Consider the following 21,388-nt stretch of genomic DNA (forward strand, 5'->3'; position numbering starts at 1 on the left):
TTTGAACACACTACTCATGAACAGAGAAAATATGTATTCCCAGAGAACTGGAGCTTGAGGCAGGAGACACTATCTAAAATGAAATGACTTGTGTCATGCAGGAGGTAAGGCCAGTTGGCTGTAAAAGACCTTTTTAAGTCTTCAGATCTGTAGAGCCTAAATGGTAAGAAGGAAACACAGCATGCTAGAACTAACACCATGGTTGGATCCTTCTCTCGTTATGAAAATCAAAGGATTGCAATGAGCTCAGCAAATTCTGCGTCTGTAATGAATGCCAAATGAGAGCAGGATATGATCCACAATGCTACAGTTGGGCTTACGTATAGTGAATTTATATGTATATATATTTTTTTTACAGTGGAAGCAATGCAATGTTATTTGAATATTTGGCCAACAGTTCTGTCTCGTAAATCCCATCAAAAAACATGACTTCTGAATGAATATATTGCAGCAGTTTGCCTAGAGGAAACAGACTGAGATGGGTGGGCATGTTCTGTTTTCAGTTGCATACAACATGGGTACAAGAAAGAGTAGTCTGTTCTATATGTCTGTGACAGATGATGAAAGAAGTGATCTGAAACTGCAACAAGGAAAATATGCTTCAGAGATAAGGAGAATTTCTAACAATAAAACAAGGAAAGGACAGTAGTATGTTGCCTTGGAAGACTGCAGAGTTACCATCAACAATGGTCTTCAAGAACAGATTGGTCAAACATCTGACACAAGTTTAGTTAATCCTGTTTTGGGATTGTCTAGATGTTCTAGAGGAATTCTCTGTTTCTGTGAGAGCTGAATATTATATTAAGGTGATTCTAATTTGCCGGATCTGACCTGGAAAAAGTTTTTGGTTTCATAACTGTTGTTTTGCAGTTGGAAAATGGATGATGATTAGTTTCTAAATGGGCTATCAGAAAAGTGAAATTCTTCAAACATGTTAGATTAGAATATTTAGAAATAAGGGTGATAGACCATAAATGGCAAAAGTATATAGCTGAGAGTATGAACTCCATTGCCAGACTCTGTATATTTTTGAAATAACACAATTGCTGTCTGCGAAGTCCCTAGTTGTGCAGAACTAAACTACTTTTTTTTTTTTTTCCATTTTAAATTTTTAGTAATATTTTCAGGAGAAATATTTGACAATACTGGACAAAGGTCAAACTATAAATCCAAGAATAGTGTATGAGACAAAATTGCTCTGCATAAATGAGGATGTGCTTTGCACTCTAAAATGTATCTGATGAACCTAGTGCATAACCCTTTACTAGTTGAGGCGGACATCAGGTGTACTGTTTAACACTTTTTTGTGGTATTAGGGTCTCATATTGCAGTTTCTACCTCAAAATGTAGCACAAACTGTGTCATCTATGATTCTATGATCATATGAAACTACATCTTTGCGTGCTTTTAAGTTGCTTTGGAAAGGAGGAGGGAGCTGTTTCTGGAATAAGTTGCACTGCTTGATAACAAAAGCCATTTTACTGGGGCCAACTTGGGATTGTGTGAGATGGAGAGATGGAGACCAGATGGGTTGTTTCGTGGTGGCAGCCTCCTGCTTTCAATTATCTGCATTGTGGCTTCCCACTGTGCTGTCATATCACTGAGTATTATTTGCTGACTGGGCAGCGCTGTCCCAACACGATATAGGACTCCACATTGAGCACGTGCACAACATTATATTTTGCAATAAGATCTCTACAAATTGTTTAGGAAAAATCTGTAAGGACAAAACCGTGCTTACGGACAGAGTTGCATGTTCCATGTCAATAAGGGAGCAGAAAGAAGACCAGGTAACAAAGGACTAGCTTGTGGTACTGCACTTCTCCATATGTTAACTCCACAAATATCCAGGAGACATGAGACTTTATGATGAGCCAAGAGTGGTGGTTTCAGAACTGTGTCAGTCAGGAAGTGGGAGTTATACCTGCAGGTGGAAGGTGGGAAATAAAAAACAATTCCAGGTAATTCAACATCTCACCATCCTCAGTTGCTAGAAAACAAGCTTAAATTCTGTGCTTTTAATTCTCACACTAAGATGTTTGTTGTTGCAAATGGATCATAATTATGTTTATGATTAAGTCATACCCTCTTTCTAGATTCACACGTCACTGATCAATGGCAGGCCTAGTGCTGATGATCCTTCAGAAAAGCTTTTGGAGTTTACCTCTGCACGATACATTCGCCTACGACTGCAGCGTATTAGAACTCTTAATGCTGACCTCATGACTCTCAGCCATCATGATCCTAAAGAACTAGATCCCATTGTTACCAGAAGGGTAAGATGATTGTTCAGAAACACTTCTCAGTGTGGCAGAATGGGAAAGCCTTTTCTGATCTCTTTGAGGAAGTACTTGATCCTTGCCATTCACAGAGTTGTTTTATAAGGTTGTTAACTACTTTTTGCCTCCCTTTGACTTTATTAGCAACAATACCTTGTCAGAGACAACTTCAAGAAATAATTTAAAAGATCATTTTGTTTCCTTTTTTTTTTTAATTTTTATTTTGTTTGCTCAAATGATTTAAGCTAGGAAAGTCATTTTTAATTCTCTATCAAAAAAGAAAAAATAGGGTCTGGCTAATGAAAGCGTCACTTAAGGTAGCTCATTGATGCAATTTCAGTACATTTTCTCATGTGTTAAGTTTTCAGTGCTTTGATCCATAAAAAGAATTATTTGTAAACCTTGCTATGGTGAGTTTTGATGTCTGATAAGAGTTTTCTTCATTTTCTTTAAACCATTTTAATTTACTGTTTTCAAGTACAGAAATAATAATGCAAAACACCTAGAATTTTAACACTTAAGAGTTTTAAGTAATCTTTACACACTTGATATTGAAACTGGGTTGGGTAGCTGGGTATAGAAGAGAAAAAGGAGCCTGGTTCTTAGCAGGCTTTGGTGGGTACTTTCAAGGCAGCCCCACTCTCATCTCCATCTAAGGTGCCTGTTCAGCTGCAGCATTTCAGAAGCACAAGATCTGGATGTTCCGTTCGTTCCATCTGCCCCATGGGGGAGTTGCTAGCACAGGGACTGCGTGCATGAGGATTAGGTGTCTGTTCCAGCTGTGCTTTGCTGGACGTAGGATAGCAGTTAACACAAAAGTTGAACAGGTGAGATATTCGTATGGAACAGGCTGGTAGATATTTAAGCCTTTCCATAATACTGTAATATCAAGAAATACACCCCAAAATGGAAGGCTTGAGATACAAACATGCAGTTTACTTGGGAAACAAGGGTGCTGAGGATAAGCATACCCATTGCCTTCATAACGTACACTGCTGTATAATCCAGGGTTTAGTACTAGTTTACCCAGCAGGATTTAGTGCAGCTTTGCATGAACAGCTACACATCTTCATCTCCATAAGACATGGGTTTTACTGAGCCAGAGTTCTCATGTCCTGATGTCTCACTTTGTGTCTCATCCATTGTGTAACCAATGAGAACCAAGGTAGTTGTTTCCAGCTTTCTGTATTCCGTTTTTATTGTTTTTGAAGACTTTACATCCAGTTGTTGATACCAATTTTATTGGTGTCTTGTATACAGTCTTGCAAAAGGGCTGATGCAGAACTTTTCCAAGTGTTCAACAGCAGGTTTGTTTCTGTGTTTTGCTTCTTTTATTTATTTCTCTCGGTAGCATTTGGTTAGCATTAGTCTCTTGTTCAACTTCAAGCTGCAAACAGCTGCTGTGAGCCATACAGAGTATAAGCTTTAAGAAAACGAGAAAGGGGGGTGAAGCAGGGAATGCAATGATCTTTTTCTGTACTAAGAAATACAGCTCTGCTTCTGGTCATCCTCCTGCTTTTCTCAGTCTGGACCTCTTCTCCGTAGTTAAGGACTCATTGTTCATAAAATTGTTATTTATTTATTTATTTATAATCTTAAATCATGCTTATTATTGTAGCTTTTTGTTTCTTTAATGTTATAATAAAAATTTAAACAACTAAAAAATTAAGTATTCAAAGAGGCTAGTTTGCTCCAGCTCCAAGATCCTTCAGCGAAATAACAGTCCATGGAGTCAGCAGGTCTGACCGCCCAGGGCCACCTCCTCATCCTGAAGCAGATGACCGTAGGGTTGTTAGATCTGAGAGTCTTGACCTTTTTACTTAGAAGTGTGGTCAAAAAATATTTTTTTCGTTCCCCTGAAGTACTAGTACATACTTCCCAGGATACACACAGGCCAACCACGTTGATAGTGCAGCTGTAACTGAACCCAGATGGTCATTTCCTGCCTCTTCCTTGCCTTGAAAATTAAATCTTTTCCTTATGTATGTATGCGCTTTTGCTCACCACATTGCAATATTAATGGATTCTATTCTGCTGTATCACCAATTTTAAGCTAAAAGTTTGGATAGCCTAATACAATGCCTCAGAAAAGTAGCAGACATTCTGGAAGGAAGTGCACAAAGTGATTTTAAGGGAGGGTATAGTTCCCATTTTAGGAAAGCACACTTTTACTTCACAAACTGAAATTCAAATATAGCATTTTGTTATGCTGCATGGCTTTTATAGTGGAAAAAAGTTTCTTTTACAAGCACATTTTGGTTACAGTTGGTGGTCTTTCCTGAAACTCAGGAATGGTGCGTTATTTAAAGTTAAAACTTAGTTGTTTTATACCACCGAGGAAAAACATAGGAAAAAAAAATCCCAAATGGAAGGTTTCCCTCAGCTCAGTGATCTGGACGAGGGGATTGAGTGCACCCTCAGTAAGTTTGCAGATGACACCAAGTTGGGCGCACGTATTGATCTGCTTGAGGGTGGTAGGAGGGCTCTGCAGAGGGATCTGGATAGGCTGGACCGATGGGCTGAGGCCAACTGTATGAAGTTCAACAAGGCCAAGTGCCGGGTCCTGCACTTGGGTCACAACAACCCCATGCAACACTACAGGCTGGGAGATGAGTGGTTAGAAAACTGCCTGTCAGAAAGGGACCTGGGGGTATTGGTTGACGGCCAGCTGAATGAGCCAGCAGTGTGCCCAGGTGGCCGAGAAGGCCAACGGCATCCTGGCTTGTATCAGGAATAGTGTAGGCAGCAGGACCAGGGTAGTGATTGTCCCTCTGTAATCAGCTTTGGTGAGGCCACACCTCAAATATTGTTTTCAGTTTTGGACCTCTCACTGCAAGGACATTGAGGTGCTGGAGCATGTCCAAAGAAGAGCAACGAAGGTGGTGAAGGGTCTAGAAAACAAGTCTTACAAGGAGCGGCTGAGGGAGCTGGGGTTATTTAGGCTGGAGAACAGGAAGTTCAGGGAAGACCTTACTGTGCTCTATTGTTACCCTAAAGGAGGCTATAGCAAGGTGTGGATCGGGCTCTTTTCCCAAGCACCAAGTGATAAGGAAATGGCCTTAAGTTGTGCCACGGGAGGTTTAGGTTGGATATTAGGAAATTTTTTTCACTAAAAGGGTTGTGAAGTATTGGAACAGGCTGTCCAGGGAAGTAGTTGAATCACCATCCCTGGAGGTCTTCAAAAAACCATGTAGATGTAGAGCTTAGTGACATGGTTTAATGGTGGACCTGGCAGTGCTAGGTTAAAGGTTGGACCAGATGATCTTAGAGGACTTTTCCAACATAAATGACTCTGTGATGCTATTCTATCGTTCTAAGTGACAGAAATTCATAGTATTTTCTTGACATATTTTAAGTCACAAAATAATAGAATGCTGGCATTTTATTATGTAGAAGGGAAGATATATATATAGAGAGAGAGATGTCTTCTAATCATTCTTTTCATTCTTTTTTCATCTTTAATTTTTGTAGTACTACTACTCAATAAAGGACATCTCTGTTGGTGGCATGTGTATTTGTTATGGCCATGCTCGAAGCTGCCCCTTGGATGAAATCACAAAGGTATTCTTTGATCTCATTGATCTATTTTTACAGAACAACTCGTCCAATTTAAACAAGTCTTTGCCTAAGGAGAATGGGAAAGAGAACGCTAAAGTACTACATAATGCATATAAATTATTTGCTATAATTTTCTTCTTTTTCTTTGTAATCATATCTGGGTCTCTGGTAATGTAACTTTTTTGAAGGGAATTCTTACTTTGGCATTAAAATTAAACAACTTGAAGGGCATTACAAGAAATAGTCTGAGTTGCAAAAGGAGGAGTTTCACTGTTGTAGAAAAGCTACTCCCCAGTAATTGATATAGTGTGGTTGAGTAGTCTAATGCTAATTGATCAGTATTTGTGAGTGTTGACATTTTTTGGAATAAATCAGATATTAGGCAGACTTATGAGAACATTGAGTAAATTATCCATTTATAAAATATTTAAAGAAAATGATGTGTTTTTTTTCCTAGAAATTGCAGTGCCGGTGTGAGCACAACACATGTGGAGAGAGCTGTAACAAGTGCTGTCCTGGGTACCATCAGAAACCATGGAGACCAGGAACCATTTCTGCTGGGAACAAATGTGAGAGTAAGTATGCACTAAGGCTTAAATAATTTCATAAAGGCTTATTACACTGTTGTTTGAGGTTGCTTTTCGTACAGATCTACACTGATTCCCCCAAATATCCCCAAACTACTAACTGTCTTCATGGAGTAGAGGGCCTACTTATAATCTTAACTATTTAGATGATTTTAAATATTCTGTCTAATGTGACTGCCTGGCTAATGGAAGTGTCATGCAGCAAAACTTTCAGAAAGGATGAGACAAAAGAGACTTGGGGATTTATTATACTCCTGTAAAAACTAGCAGATTTTCATCAATCACTTTGTTAGCTACTTGAAACGCAAACTTCTTACTTGATCATAATTTTGTCAGATAAAAAAAAACAAACACTTTGTTCTGGTAACAAATCTTTTGAAAGAAAGTCCTTACTGGCCATTCCAGATTAGTTGATAGACTGACTTAGGCTGTGACAGTAGTTCAGCACAGATGACTGTCTCTAGGGCTAGCTAGTGTATTTTCCCTCTTCACACCACTAATGCCTTGCACAAGCTGCAGCCAATTAAGAACATACTAGATATACTTTTCCATTTGCAACTATGAATTTTCTTTTTAGTAGAAGTCTTTACGCAATTTTCAGTGCCACTGTTTGGAAAAGTGTTTGTTTGGACTGAAAAGTATGTTCTAACCTAAATCAAATGTATACTTATGTATTGGCACTGTTGACTTCTTAGACTTTTGTCTACAATACAAATAAGAGATGAATCAGGCAGATTTTCTTCTATAATACAGAGGACAGAAGATATAAGAGCAGCTAAAAGTAATAGCACACATCACTATTGACATCACTCCTGAGAGGAGCGTGATCTGTGGAATACTGTTAAGAAGGGTGCTATTGAAGTGGTGACAGTGTTTTTGAAATGTGCTTACTTGCTAAGAAATTGAGTGTATTTGAGACTGCTGATGCATACAGCATGGTTAATGGGAAAAAAAATCACACATTTGAGATGAATTGGTATGCTCTTTTACTTACAATTTCCTCTTTGAAAAGTGTCAGTGTTGTAGAAACTGTAATGTAATGTAAATTTTTTAAAAAAGTGAATTTCTTTTCTATTTCTTCTTAGAGTGCAACTGTCATAACAAAGCAGAAGATTGTTATTACAACCAGAGTATTGCAGATCAGAAAAGGAGCATGGATATTCATGGCCAGTATATAGGAGGTGGTGTCTGTTTAAACTGTACTCAACATACTACTGGGATCAACTGTGAAATGTGTGCTGATGGATATTTTAGACCACACAAAGTAAGATTTGGAATATACCATTTTAACGTTCTTTGTACGTTCATACATGTATTGTTATCCATTGTAGAATAACTAAAAACTATACAGGATTTTTTTTTTATAAATCACATACCACCACAGCTTTCAGAGAAAAGCATAAAATGCTTGTCCAGTTGTGTGGAATGGCAGGTCTAATTGCTCTAAAAGAAGCCGTTGGAGAAGAAAAGAATAAGTAAATATGTTTTCCTAGTGTGGAAATGTAGATGTGATAGGAAAACCATTTCTCCTGTGGATAAAGCTCTAAATGTGCCAGCACTGAAGATCTGATGTCTTCAGAAGCGCTAAAATTATGTACTGTTCTATACCAGCCCATTTCAGTCAGTGTTTAAAAAGACCATCACATGGTTCTAAGGTCAGACTCTGACTCATGAGATACTGCAACAAAAATTCTTCTTCTTGACATGTTTATTGTAGAACATGTGGTCTATCTGAGCCTGTCTACTTTACAGTTTATTGACAAGTGTCCCTCTTTAAAAAAAAATGACCTAAATGTCTCCACAAAAGACATTTTTTAATATATGAGTAACAGAATGTGAAGTTCTTGCAGTGTTAGAGGTGTCTGCATAAAGAAAGGTAGCGAATTAAATTTCTGCCCCACAAGGTCTTGCTTCAGCAGGTTCATACATATATTCAAAAGCCCATGCTTTAGAAATCTAGCATAAATAGGTGCAGAGAGCAAGGGTGGGTGGTAGGAGTGTGGTTAGACAGCAGGTACAGTTCATCCAAAGGAGAATTAAACCTGAGTCTGAGATTCTCTAATTCACTTGTTTTAAGAAGCACTGAAATATTCAATTTGTGGCCAATATATATGTATCCAGAGGTCATTACTGATTTGCTTTACATCTAAAGTACTCAAAAGAAAACTTCAGGTTTCCCTTATAGAAAAGAAAATCCTTTCCATAAATTACATTGCCTTATATTTCAAAGTTGTATAGATCATGAAGTTAGAATCAATCTTCATGAATATCTGTCTACCCATTGAATACAGAGCCAAGGATTTTTTTCATTTCCTTCTTCTTTGAACTAGAGTATCTTTGCAAAAAGCATCCATTCTTGTCTTAAACATTGCCATAATCTTTGGCAAACCATCACAGTGGTTAACTGCTGTCACACTAAAAATATATATATTTAGGCTGAATGTGTCAAGGTTCAATTTCCAGCCATTAGAGTTACTGTACCTTTGCCTGTGCTATTGAAGACCAAATTTTGTTCCTGCATTTTTTTTTCCTAGACTGCAATCTCCCCATCTTCTGTTTGCTAAAATTAAACAGATTGAGTCCCTTGATCTGTTGTTGTATACCAGTTTTTCTAGTCTTCTTTTGTGCTAGTTCCAGTGATCCCAGACAAGAAACAGAAGTAACTTTACTTTTCCAGTTAATAACTTGAGAATTTGACAGAGAACATTTGTCTTATAGGTTTCTCCCTATGATGATCACCCCTGCTATCCCTGTGGCTGTGACCCATTTGGATCTTTGAGTTCTGACTGTGTTAAAGACGAGCACCATTCTGACTCACAGCGTGGTAAGGGAACAGGAAATATCTTCTCTCTAAACTTAAAATCTGGCTAATGTGTCTGGGCTGCGAAATATGAGGGAACTGTTTCTTGTTGTGAATGGCTGCCAGTTAGGTACCATTTCAGAACAACAGTGAATACTTAGAAAAGTGAGGTGAAAGATGTGTCAGGTCCCTGAATGTGGTCTTGTTGTGTGGGAGATGGAAGGCTCTGACTATGTAAAGCAATGTGAAGGATTGAGATCTAACATTGTTTTTCATGAATGCTGTTATAGCTGTCATAAAATCCATTCTGCTGCAGTCTCTGTGCATCTGGTACTCTGAACACAAAAAAATAGATGGTGAGACTGACATGTCAAGCGTGTGGAATTAACATGGAATAAAATAAAAAAAGGGATGTTAAATTACTTGCGTGCTCTGAGACATCTTGAATCCAGCTTACTGCCTGCTCTTATTTGTTTATCAATTTTTGCTTTTCAAGGGATGTGGCCAGGTCAATGTCAATGCAGAGAAGGTTACACAGGAGAAAAATGTGACCGTTGTGCATTTGGGTATCGAGGCTATCCAAACTGCCTGCGTTGTAACTGCAGCCTAATTGGCAGCATTAATGAAGATCCATGCACAGAACCTTGTCTTTGCAAAGTGAGTATTAAAATGATAATTTTTGCTTAAAAGGGAATCTGTGGATTAAATTTGTGATTTTTTTTTTAATAAGGAGAATTTATCCATTAACTAGAGATCTCTTCTTTTATAACAAGTGACTTGGTGTCATAACTAGAACTCAGTAACTAGAACTTAAAATGACTAACTATTCTCTGAACTGAAAATATTGTAAATTAAGTTGAATAGTTCTGTATGATATTTAGTGTTCTGTATGTTACTCTATAAAAATGTGCCAGACTGACATTAAAATCACATACTAATTGCACATGTGAGTGTGAGAGAATCACAGGGAGACTGACAGTGTGCCTAGCTGGGTTTGGTTTTAGGGATGAGCTGATGTTTCTCTTAAAAGACACTGATGACACATAAAGAAAGGATATGTTTATAAAATCTGTTTTGTGTGAAGTAACAATATGCATTTGGAAGGAATAATTATTGGAACAGTTAAATTACACTGACGAATGAAATATGAGTTAATTATTTGATTACGAAATATGAACCATCAACAATTTTAACAGAAAAGATTTGCCACTACCTCTTTAATTTTTGGTAAATACCCAACCCTTTTGATATACCTTGCAGCTGTAGATTCTGCTGAACTTTGTTACCAAGCTGCGTGGCAATATTTAAAGAAGTTACACATAATTTTCTGAACCAAATGTTAGCTAGTAGCTTATGTATTTGTTGCCAAATATGACAGTGAACAGGAGCCAAAAAAACATGGTTTGTTTGACGGTTTTTCTGAAACTGCTTAGTTCTCTTGCATGAGTTATCTGATCCAAAATATCAAGTGTATAAATAACCAGAGTCTGGACGAAAGAAATAGTTCCAATGGCCAATTTAAATGAGAAGAAAAAAAGATACAACCATTTTGCCTGATTCTGAACTATAGTAACACTGTTTTAGCAGATGTGGCTTACTGGTTAAAATTTTGGTATAAACTGGATGAAAAACTGTCCCCTTTCAATACTGTCATGGGCATGACCATGGCGCACATATTTTTTATGCCAGATCATTGAGAGTGTCACTAGCCATCAGCCCACTTATATTGTGTGCTCCAAATTTTAAATGAAGGAGACAGAATTCCTAATTTCTATGCCTGTGTCATCCCTGTGAACACAGTAATGCAAACTTACCTTTTATACTCAGAATTTCATATTTGATCATTTGTGAAACACAGCTGTTGGATTCTAATACTCTGACCAAATTCTTTTAGATATTCCACGTGTGGAGGGGGAAATGTTTCACATCAAAATCAAATTTAAAATATTTGATGTTACATTGACTATCGATTTAGAAGAGCAATGTATAGAATTCACTCTACAAGTGCAATACAGCAATTGTAATATACAGTTAGATCACAGTACAAACGCGATTCCCATTACTGGTCTTTATATACCCACCATCACAGCATTGGGCCTCCCCGGTTAACAGGGAGGAATGCATGGGTTGAAGCCAGCTCAGGCCTGTTGCTCTCTTCAAAATTCTTTTGCTGTTTGTCTTTTTTTTTTTTTTTTTTCAATACTTTGAGCAACATACTCACATCTAAACCCACACACTATGCTCATCTGGAGAATTCAGGGAAACATTCACACTTTTAAAATGAACTCAGGAATAAACATTTACATCACTAGTTGACTGTTGATAGTTGTTTATCTAAAACAAAGGCCGCCTTCCAGTCCCCATTTTGATGAGATAGTCAGCTTATTTGCAACAGCTGTAGTCAGTAACACCCTTCATTATTCCCTGAGCTTCATAGGCACTTTGCTCTTGCCCATATGCACTGAGCCTCCTTCCATTGTAGGGTTTTAATCACAGTCACATCCCATTCCTATGGTTTTCTTCAGTCACAACAGCTCCTGAGGTCTAGTCATTGGGTATGATAATGGGTTTTGATTAAGAAATAAATGGTAATTTCTTCCAATGTTACAGAGATAAAATGAAATGTGTGATCGAAGTATACTCTGAAGACAGAAATGAAGAAGCATACAATAATTATTTCAGTAAAAATCCAAAATTTTAAAATCTCATTATTTCAGGAGGCCCTTTACATGGGATTTTCTGTAAACTTAAATATTAACAAATAGCATCCTCAGCCTTTGAATAAGAGGTGGGGATCATCTAGATTTTTTGTATAATTTGCAGAAATGGTATGTGTTTTATGTACAGAAATATATAACCTACCTGTTTAGAGAGGTCTTCAATAAACTTGATATGCCAAACACTGGTCGACAAGAGGAGACTGTTGGTAGTGTTTAGATTTCTCTCTGGTAGGCTTGAAATTTGCTTCATTGAACCCAATCTAAGGCTGGAATTGGGAGTGGTTTTCTGGGTGAAGTGGAAGGATGTTAGCCTGGTAACTGCTTCTGAAATCAGAATTTGGTCTGCACACTTTGCATTTCAAATTGCACTGCAGAGCTCATACAGGCCTTCTCAAAACAGCGAGGCAAATATGCTTCACTGTATGCCCTGCAGTCCTGGCGTCCTAATCATCTGTATCGGGGAACTTGTGGGGTGCTCTGTAAAGTCGTCTTTGCCTTTGCAGTGGAGTTTTCTCACTGGAAACCAAAGGCTGAGGTGGAGGAGTGATATGTACTCGGGTCTTGTCTTGATACGACAGGACATGGTCAGCGACTTGTGCCTGCCAGCAGGTGTTCTGAATCTCACTGTGTAGAAATACCCACTGAGATCTACTTACACAAATTTGTGGGTATTTACTGAATAGTTTTGTCTACTTACTGAATATTTTCTTTACTTGTTTGCATCTCAGCAACATTTGTTTAAACTTTTGGAATAAATAAATACGTAGTGCCTGTACAGATTTTACAAGAAAAAAGTTGGATGCCACTCCCCTCCCCCTAAATACTACACTGAAAGAGGTATGTAGCAGTGTGCTGTGAACTACCCAGCTTGCTTAGTAAGGAGGCAGCAGGCCAGTGCTAGGAGCTAAAGGAGTAGCATAAATGTATGTGGAATTCCTCTAGGATGAGGTGGCAGTGGTGGTGGGTACAAGTATTAATAGGTGGTTGAGGAACTGTTGTCTTGAAACTGGCTGTGGTAGCTCCAGGAGCCAGCCTTAGAGGCAAGGCCTCTTGATTTTGGTAAAGATGGGAGCTCCATCTCCAGAGTAAGCTAGAAATTCAAGCTACCAGAGAAGCAGACTGGCAAACCGGCAGAAGCTTTTCAAACCCTTCCCATGTGCTGAAGTTTCATTGCAAACGAACCTTTACCAGGGTATATTTGATGAACTGGCAAATTCTAATGAATTTTTCCAATCAGTTTTCATTTTAAGCTCTGAGTCTCATTCAATAAGCCTGCTGGGCTGAAATCTGTTTTCTTTTAGAACCTTCTGAATGCTGTTATGCCTAAATCCTATCTAATCCACTGTATTTGTTGCCATAATAATACTGATGTGAAACAAATGTTATATGCCATTCACAGGAAAATGTAGAAGGTGAAAACTGTGACCTCTGTAAACCTGGATTCTACAACCTGCAAGAAAGAAATCCTCAGGGCTGCACAGAGTGTTTCTGCTTTGGAGTTTCTGATGTCTGTGACAGCCTAACATGGCCCATCAGTCAGGTATTATATGTTACTTCCATGACCCAATATTCTTTCCTCAGGCAGCTGCAAAACATACTGTATTTCTCTTTGACATGCACCCAAGTTAATTCTAAATTCTGGCATGTGTTTTCGTACAGAGGAATAGACTTTCAATATCATTTGGCAGCTCTGAGGTGGTCAACATGTCTTCTCAGTGCAGGCTTTGGCCCCGCTGTTTTGTAGTAATACCAGAAACATTGGGTAGCAGAGTCTGTGATTAAAAAAAAAAAAATGTGTATATATATATATATATATATACATACATATATTTGTTTTCTGACCTCATGCTGTTAAAATTTCCTTGTGTATTGAAGAAATTATGCTAATTTTGTTGGGAGGATGAAAATCAAACTTTCTGTGTTTGTATTCCTGTCTCTTACAGGGACCGAGACAGTCCTAGTCTCATCATATGATGAAGTGCCCCATTTGTGTGTATTGGACTGGTTTAATATAAGTGTTATTGATTCACCAGTTCAAATGAATATCTAGGGATCGGTTAAGTTTAGTGACTGCTTTTTCAGAGACACCAGGCCTGACTCTTAATTTCTTGCATTATTTCTTGCAGATATCACACATGACTGGATGGCTTGTTACTGATCTATATAACGCAAAGGGTGTGCAACCTCAGCAAAGTCAATTGGATGGCCCCCATCAAATAAGCATCAACAACACTGAGGCTGTGAAAGTGCTGAAACATACTTACTACTGGTCAGCACCTGAGCCATATTTAGGAAATAAAGTGAGTTCTTAGAAAGAGTCAAAACAATTCATTTCCCTATTTTAATCATACTGTATTGCTCTAATAACATTTTTGTACATAAACAGTATATATATTTCTGCTTATCAAAATATTTACTTACTGGGATGTTAATATACCTTAAATTCACCTCTGTGTCCCTAGAACTCTTATTTTTACATCTTTCCTGTATGACATAAAGTTTTGTCTTTCAGTTTAATGCTTTCTTACTGTGCACTGAAACCTTCACAGTTGCTTTGTCTGTTCTTTGATTAGCTTATGGAAAGTAATTAGAATATGAATATGTTTGGAATATATACACAACTTCCGTAATTACGAAGTACACACAAAACTTGGTATTACCAGACTTCTCAACCTGTCTCTGTTCTTCAAATTGTAGTGTACCTGGCTAGATGTCCCCAGTTTTTCCCCTTCTTGCTCTCTCTTTGACCTCACTCTTCTCCCCGCTTTCTTCTCAGCCTATCTTTGATGACACAATATAATCTCCCTCTTTTTCTTGGCTGTTACTAGCTTTCTTGCTCACATTCCCTATGCTCATGGCTCCCAACCCAAAGATGATGCCCTTCACACCTTGTTCAATACAGTTGACAGGACCATTATATTCTTCTTGCTCATCTTCCATTTCAAATTTATTAGTTTCCAACTGACTGGTCTTAATTTTTGCCCTGGTCTTAATTTTTCTGAGCTCTGAGTCCCTTTTTATTTTTATTTTTTTTTTTATCCAAGAGAATCATGGAATAATTGAGAAGAGACCTCTGGAGGTCATCTTGTCTAATCCATCATCTCAAGCAGGGTCACCTAGAGCAGTTTGCCAAGGAACCATGTCCAGATGGCTTTTGAATACTTCCAAGGAGGGATACTCCACTAACTCGGGGCAACTTGTGCCAGTGTTTATAGTCACCTGCACAGTCAAGTGCACAGGAACCTCCTGTGTTCCAGTTTGTATCCATTGTCTCTTGTCCTGTCACGGCACCACTGAAAAGAGCCTGGCTCTGATTTTCTTTGCACCCTCCCTTTAGATATTTATACACATCAAGACCCCCTCTGAGCCTAGGCTAAACACGCAGAGTACTTCAGTCTTTCCTCGTGTGAAAGGTGCTCCAGTCCCTTTATTATCTTCATGGTCCCTTACCGGACTCTCTCTGGTATGTTTGTGTCTCTCTTGCACTGGCAAGTCCCAAACTGGGCACAGTACTCTAGGTGTGGCCTCACCAGTTCTGAGTAGAGGCGACCTTGCAACCTCACTAATTTTTTTCGGTCCAGCCTCTTTGCTCATGCAGCCCCTGTGTTTAGTACAGTGACTGGCTAAATGAACACAAGATTCAGAAGTGTAACTTTAGGGGGAGTAGTTTTTGCGCAGGGGAACGTTCACTCAAATTCTGATCTCTCATCCATTTAATGTAGGTGTAACTGTTGATACAACTCTCTCATTTACTTTGAAGTAGTCAGCAGCAGATGTGGGGCTAAGGAGCCTGAAAGGTGGGAGGTGGAATGTGAATAACTCCCACGTGCTCTGCCCTTTGGCTAGGATGGTAGTGTAAACCCTGCTGTTTGTTGAAAGTCCTGTGGGTGTTTCACTGAATGGGGGCACTTATCTGAATCATCTGTAGAGCCTTCAGCTAGGTTTCCCCACCTGCACAGTGACAAGTCAGCACTTGTGCCTGTGCTGATAGGCACATGGCATGTTAAATTTTCCCTGGAAAGTGGTGTTTGTAAACCAATGTATCCCTTTAATTTGGGACAAATACGTTATGTTGTCTCGTGCCTCTTCTTTGTGTTGATTGGAGGTTATTTTGTTGTTAAGGCTTTCTTTTTTACTATTTCAGCTCACAGCTTTTGGTGGAGACTTGAAGTATACGGTGTCTTACGACATTCCAGTGGAGAGTGTGGACAGTGATATAGTATCTAGCATGGATGTCATCATTCAGGTAGACTGTTTTCAGCTGGCTACTACTCAAACATTATTAGGAATCTATGGATAGGTTAAAAAAGAAGAAAAGTGAAATGGTATTTCTATCATAATAGTTTTAAATCCCTTGTTAAATCTCAGTTTTAAATCCCTTCTTAAAAGTCACTACCAATATTTTCTTGCTAATCAATTCTCTAATTTTCTGTTCTGTTTCTCTGAAATTGTAGGTATACAATACTATTTTTAAATAATAAAATGCTACACACTATCCTTTGTGAAAACGTGAGGTGATAATTACTAAATGAACCAAGTTGTGTTTACAAAAGTAACTACAATAAGCAGGAATGATTTATATTTATGAAACAGATGAATATTCTTGCTGATTACTTTTTTTTTTTAGTGTTATATTGCAGTTTAAAAGTAAGACTCTAAATGAAATCCAGACATCTCCAAAAAGCATTATTTTGTAATATATACTTAGCAATAGAACCAAAGCAGAAAAGAGATTGTTTTGCAGAATTGATTTCTGAATTTTAATTTAGTTCTTTTTCCAAAAGAAAAGCATGTGTTTCTGAAGTCTCTAAACCAAAAGAGAGTGAGATTGCAATCTTTTTGAATACATGGAAAATTCAGACCTTTAATTAATTTATTTTTTCCTACTGCAAGAAATCTGCTTTGTTTCTTTTCTATGTTATCTGTATGTATATATGACACTGAATGTAATAGATAAGTAAAATTTGCATGCAAATTTGAAAAATGCTTTCTCTGTCTTTCACATTCAGGGCAATGGGCAGATTTTGAGCACAAGAGCAGCAGGCTTGTCATTACAGCCATATGAGGAGTACTCTAATTCAGTGAGATTCGTGTCGGAGAATTTTGTAGACTTCAATACAAAAAAAGCTATAGACCGGGAAAGACTGATGAGTGTTCTAGTAAATGTGACTCATCTTCTGATTAGGGCCAACTACAACATTGCCAAAAAAGCTGTGTACAGGTGAGGGAGAGAAAATACTCAAATTAATCTATATATTTCTACTACTATTGTGTATGTGAAGCACTGTTTGTACTGTCAGTATTCCTAAAGTTTTGCATTAATAATTTCTAGAAGAAAATTTTAATTGATTTTTTTTTCATGACTGTTATTGCCTCCAAAATACGTTCATGTGGAATGTGCAGAAAGGAGCATTTGGTTGTGAATACTGCCTAAAAGCCTTATTACAATGACAGCTTTGTTAGAAGGAAATATCTCTTAAACTCTCAGCGGTATGCTTATTTTGGTGTGTGGCGAGTTAATCCATTATTGATAACCTGCCAGTAAAGATGCTGGCTGTGATTTCTTTAAATGTTACCATAGATGTTACTGATGGTCCTCTATAAGGGAGTGTTTAATAGGAAAATTGGGCTGGGATGGAGTAGCTGGTCATTCATAGTCTCAGGTCAGCATTAGCAGTGTCTTCATAAGTCATTTCAGATCTGTCTATTCTCCAAGTTATACAGGAATAAAGTCTTACGATCTCAAGGGAATCAGTTCAATGATTCATCATTTATTTAATTACTTCCCTTAGCCTTTCTTCTCGTTCCCTACTTTGGTAGCATTTTATGTCAACAACATTGGACTTCATAGTTAAGCACAAATCTGCTTTGTGCCCTTGAGAAGTGATGATATTTATGTCCATTTAGGATATAAGGTTCATCTTTCTGGAATGATTGTAAAGATTCATTTAAATAATTTTACCTGTGGCTGAGAAAATTGTCCCTGCTGCAAAATGCCATTTCACCTTGTTGTTTTGCTTTATGTTATATGCACCAGCAATGAACCGGTGCTGTTTCTCACTGCTTACCCTCCTGCAGTATATGTCTAGTTTAGACATGATGCAGTAAAGCTGTCTTATCACAGGACTGCAAGAGAAGGCTGCACCACCAATATACCTCTAGTATCATGACAGAGGGGGAAGTTTTTAATTAAACCTCACCACAGGAGAAGTCACCAAGACAATGGGAGTAACAATAATGATAACAGGATGAGGGTATATCTACTTCCAGCTGAGAATTGCAAATGCAGTGATAAAACTACCATCACAGTATTTTACAACTGAAATTTTTTTTTGCCTTTTCCTCAGCTGTTGCCTCTAGGGAGCATTACTCAGTGGTATGACTCCCATAGAACCAAACAGTTAAAATCAAATTTTAGGAAACAAATGATATGATGTCTTCATGCTTAATCCTAGGCTGGACTCTGTAACCCTGGATACTGCAAGCGCAAATGTTATAGATCTTTCTTCAGCACCAGATGTGGAATTCTGTGAATGTCCTCAAGGTTACACAGGAATATCCTGTGAGGTAACCTCTCCTAATGTTTTGTATATGTAAAATGATCTTTCTGAAAGGATCTAGGTTTTAGAGAAGCTGCCTTTAATTACACTGCCATAAGACTATATGTTCTGTGATTAAATTCTGTGTACTGTACTGTACACAATGCTGTAGATGTTTTCTTCCAAATATACTAGATGAGGTTTTAAACTTATTTCTTGAGTTCTGTTTGATGGCACTAAAAGATGATGATAGACCTTACAGCATTAGTGTTACGGAAGGAGTAGCTGTAAAAGCTTCGTCAAGCTGTTTTAAGTGTCCCTGACTCATGAATAGCACTTTTCCTAGATCTGAATTGTGCAGTTTATTTCTGTTTTATGTCATTAGGTTTATGGAGGCAATAAGGAATCTTAGCAGGGAGGAATGCTAGTCTTTGGAAGATCCTACAAGGATCAGATATGTAAGGCAAGGTGGTATCTGAATAGAAGATTATGGAGGCAGAGCACCACCTGTAGAATAGTAGGAATTATTTTTGACAAATAATTTCAATATGAAGCCACGTACCATAGCATCATTTGAGATTCTGCAGAGGAGGTAGACCGTCTGGTTTTTATTGTCCCATAGTAAATAACTTCACATATTCAAGTTCAGAAAACTTAAGTGCCTCCGGGGTACAAAGGGATGAATCAAAGTTTCATGGAGTTAATACTTATCCCCTTCATCCAGTGCAAGCAAAAAACAACCACCAGAAAAGAGTTGTAGTGACATCAATAGACTTGAAAGAGTATTCAGTGTACCACAATGTGAACAAGTTGGTGGGTGGTCAGCAGTGGGCTCTTTGATAATGATTTGGAGTGTACTTTTAACACATGTAATGCTGCTGCTCTTTCCCCCTGTTTCTTTTCAGTCCTGTCTCCCTGGGTATTACCGTGTGGATGGAATACTATTTGGGGGTATCTGTCAACCATGCAAATGCAATGGGCATGCAACTGAATGTGATATTCAAGGTGTTTGCTTTGTAAGTCATCCTTCTAAGTATCTGTAGAAATTACGACAGCATTTTGGCCTTGGGAGTCAAGTTTATGATGTATGAAAATTTAAAGCTATGGGTACAAATTTTTTTTTTTTTTGCCTTTCATTGTTTACTTCAGTATGTGTTCAGAGGCTCTGTTAAAGTGTTCTTCAATAGTTTGTTTCAGTTTACCATTTCAGGTGTGGAATAATCAGAATGAAAGAAAAAATGTTGATATATACTGGCTGATAAAAATCTTAACTTTGTTTGCTCAAGATGACAGTAATACTTTTCCCGAAAGGAACAAAATTAAACAGTGTTTTGGGTGAATATACATACATGTGAATCTTCCCTGACTGACATCAGTGGAAGTTACACACTCTCTTCTGAGAGGATGATTTAGCTCTCAGATCTCTTCTGAAATTCAAAAATCACAAGAATACAATAGCTAAACACAAGTAAGAAATATATAAGATTTCTTTTGCTGTGTTTGCAATTCACAAAATATGGTTAAGTAAGGTTCTGTGATGTAAAATACATTCTAAAATGAAGGAAAAAAACAATTAGGAACTGTTATTATAACTCTTAAAAAAAAAAAAAAACACAAAACAAACACAATAACTCATTTTAAAAATTCTTCTTGGTAGTTTGCTTGAATTTTCATTTAGTACTGCATGCAGATTCCTGCAGAGATCCCACAAGGGATTAAAACCCATCAAAAGTAAATATAAAAAGTTTTTTGCCATGTCTCACAGGCTTGTCAACATAACACGACAGGACCTTTTTGTGAACAGTGCTTGCCTGGCTTCTATGGAAATCCATCCCGAGGAACTCCTGAGGACTGCCAGCCCTGTGCCTGTCCTCTGAGCTCTGCTGCAAACAAGTAAGTGCTTGTCTGAGATCTTTTTTTTTTACCTCACATCCGATTTTGCTGCAAATGCAAAAAAAAAAAAACGTTATGAAAACTGAAGGAGAAAGACAAGAACTTTTCTTTCCCTATTCATTTGAGCCTGTGTCATAGAAACATTTTTATTTTTTTTTTGCCAGGTAGATGAACGAGTAAGCTAAGACAGGACAAGTGAACTGGTGTAATTTGTATACAAAGTACACAAAGAAATACTTATACCTCTCCTTGAACTTGGCAGCAACATCACAGTTATCTTTTTATCTTTCATGTTGTTGCAGAAAACAACAGAAGGACGGAAGCGTTACATCTGAAAATGAGGCGCTTGGTGCAGTGATTTGACAAATTTGCTAGAAGGAGGGACAGCTTTTTAGGAAGTGTTTTAAAATCTTCCTTTCCTTTGAAAGAAATAAAAAGAAGAATTTCTGAAAGCGATAATTCTATTTTGACATACTGTGATGTGTAAAATATTGATGTTAATCTGGAGAAACTAGAAATTATGTGGCTATATGGACAGGTGCATGGATTTTAAGAATGGGTGTTAAATGTTTATAGAAGTCTTGTGTTTTCATGCAGTAATACTAACTGTCACAAATACTGTTGATAGTTTCAGTCCCACTTGCCAGCTGAGGGAAGGAGGTGGAATTGTCTGTGACAAATGTCTTCCAGGCTATACTGGTTTCCAGTGTGAAAGGTATGTGTGGTACCTTTGGTATAGTTGTTGTTACTAATTATTCATCACGCTACCTGCTTTGAATTGTTTATACCACATGTAAAAAAGATTCCTAATAACATTTTCCTCACTTCGCCTGTGAGAGACTTATTAGATAAAATTTTAATAGGAAGTACCCTCTTGAGTGGGGAAAGTATTTAACATGACTGCATTCAGGACACAACTGGTCAGGGTGCTAGATAATCTCATCTAGGTGCCCTTTTACATGAAAAGTTGGACTAGATGATCTTTCAAGACCCCTTCCAACCTGGATTGTTC

General features: G+C 37.8%; 1 protein-coding gene across 1 annotated transcript in view; it reads left to right on the plus strand.

Annotated features, from left to right (window-relative positions):
• LAMA1 (laminin subunit alpha 1) overlaps positions 1 to 21,388 on the plus strand; it is a 98,198-nt gene that overhangs the window by 26,043 nt on the left and 50,767 nt on the right. The window contains exons 5-18 of the mRNA XM_050708774.1: positions 2,097 to 2,276; positions 5,751 to 5,840; positions 6,295 to 6,412; positions 7,510 to 7,688; positions 9,143 to 9,248; positions 9,721 to 9,881; positions 13,344 to 13,484; positions 14,071 to 14,244; positions 16,089 to 16,190; positions 16,954 to 17,165; positions 18,400 to 18,511; positions 19,389 to 19,499; positions 20,249 to 20,376; positions 21,005 to 21,091. Of these exons, the coding sequence (XP_050564731.1) occupies positions 2,097 to 2,276; positions 5,751 to 5,840; positions 6,295 to 6,412; positions 7,510 to 7,688; positions 9,143 to 9,248; positions 9,721 to 9,881; positions 13,344 to 13,484; positions 14,071 to 14,244; positions 16,089 to 16,190; positions 16,954 to 17,165; positions 18,400 to 18,511; positions 19,389 to 19,499; positions 20,249 to 20,376; positions 21,005 to 21,091 (1,901 nt within the window). The remainder of the gene's footprint in view (positions 1 to 2,096; positions 2,277 to 5,750; positions 5,841 to 6,294; positions 6,413 to 7,509; positions 7,689 to 9,142; positions 9,249 to 9,720; positions 9,882 to 13,343; positions 13,485 to 14,070; positions 14,245 to 16,088; positions 16,191 to 16,953; positions 17,166 to 18,399; positions 18,512 to 19,388; positions 19,500 to 20,248; positions 20,377 to 21,004; positions 21,092 to 21,388) is intronic.

Source organism: Cygnus atratus, chromosome 2, assembly GCF_013377495.2.
Source record: "Cygnus atratus isolate AKBS03 ecotype Queensland, Australia chromosome 2, CAtr_DNAZoo_HiC_assembly, whole genome shotgun sequence".
NCBI lineage: Eukaryota > Metazoa > Chordata > Aves > Anseriformes > Anatidae > Cygnus > Cygnus atratus.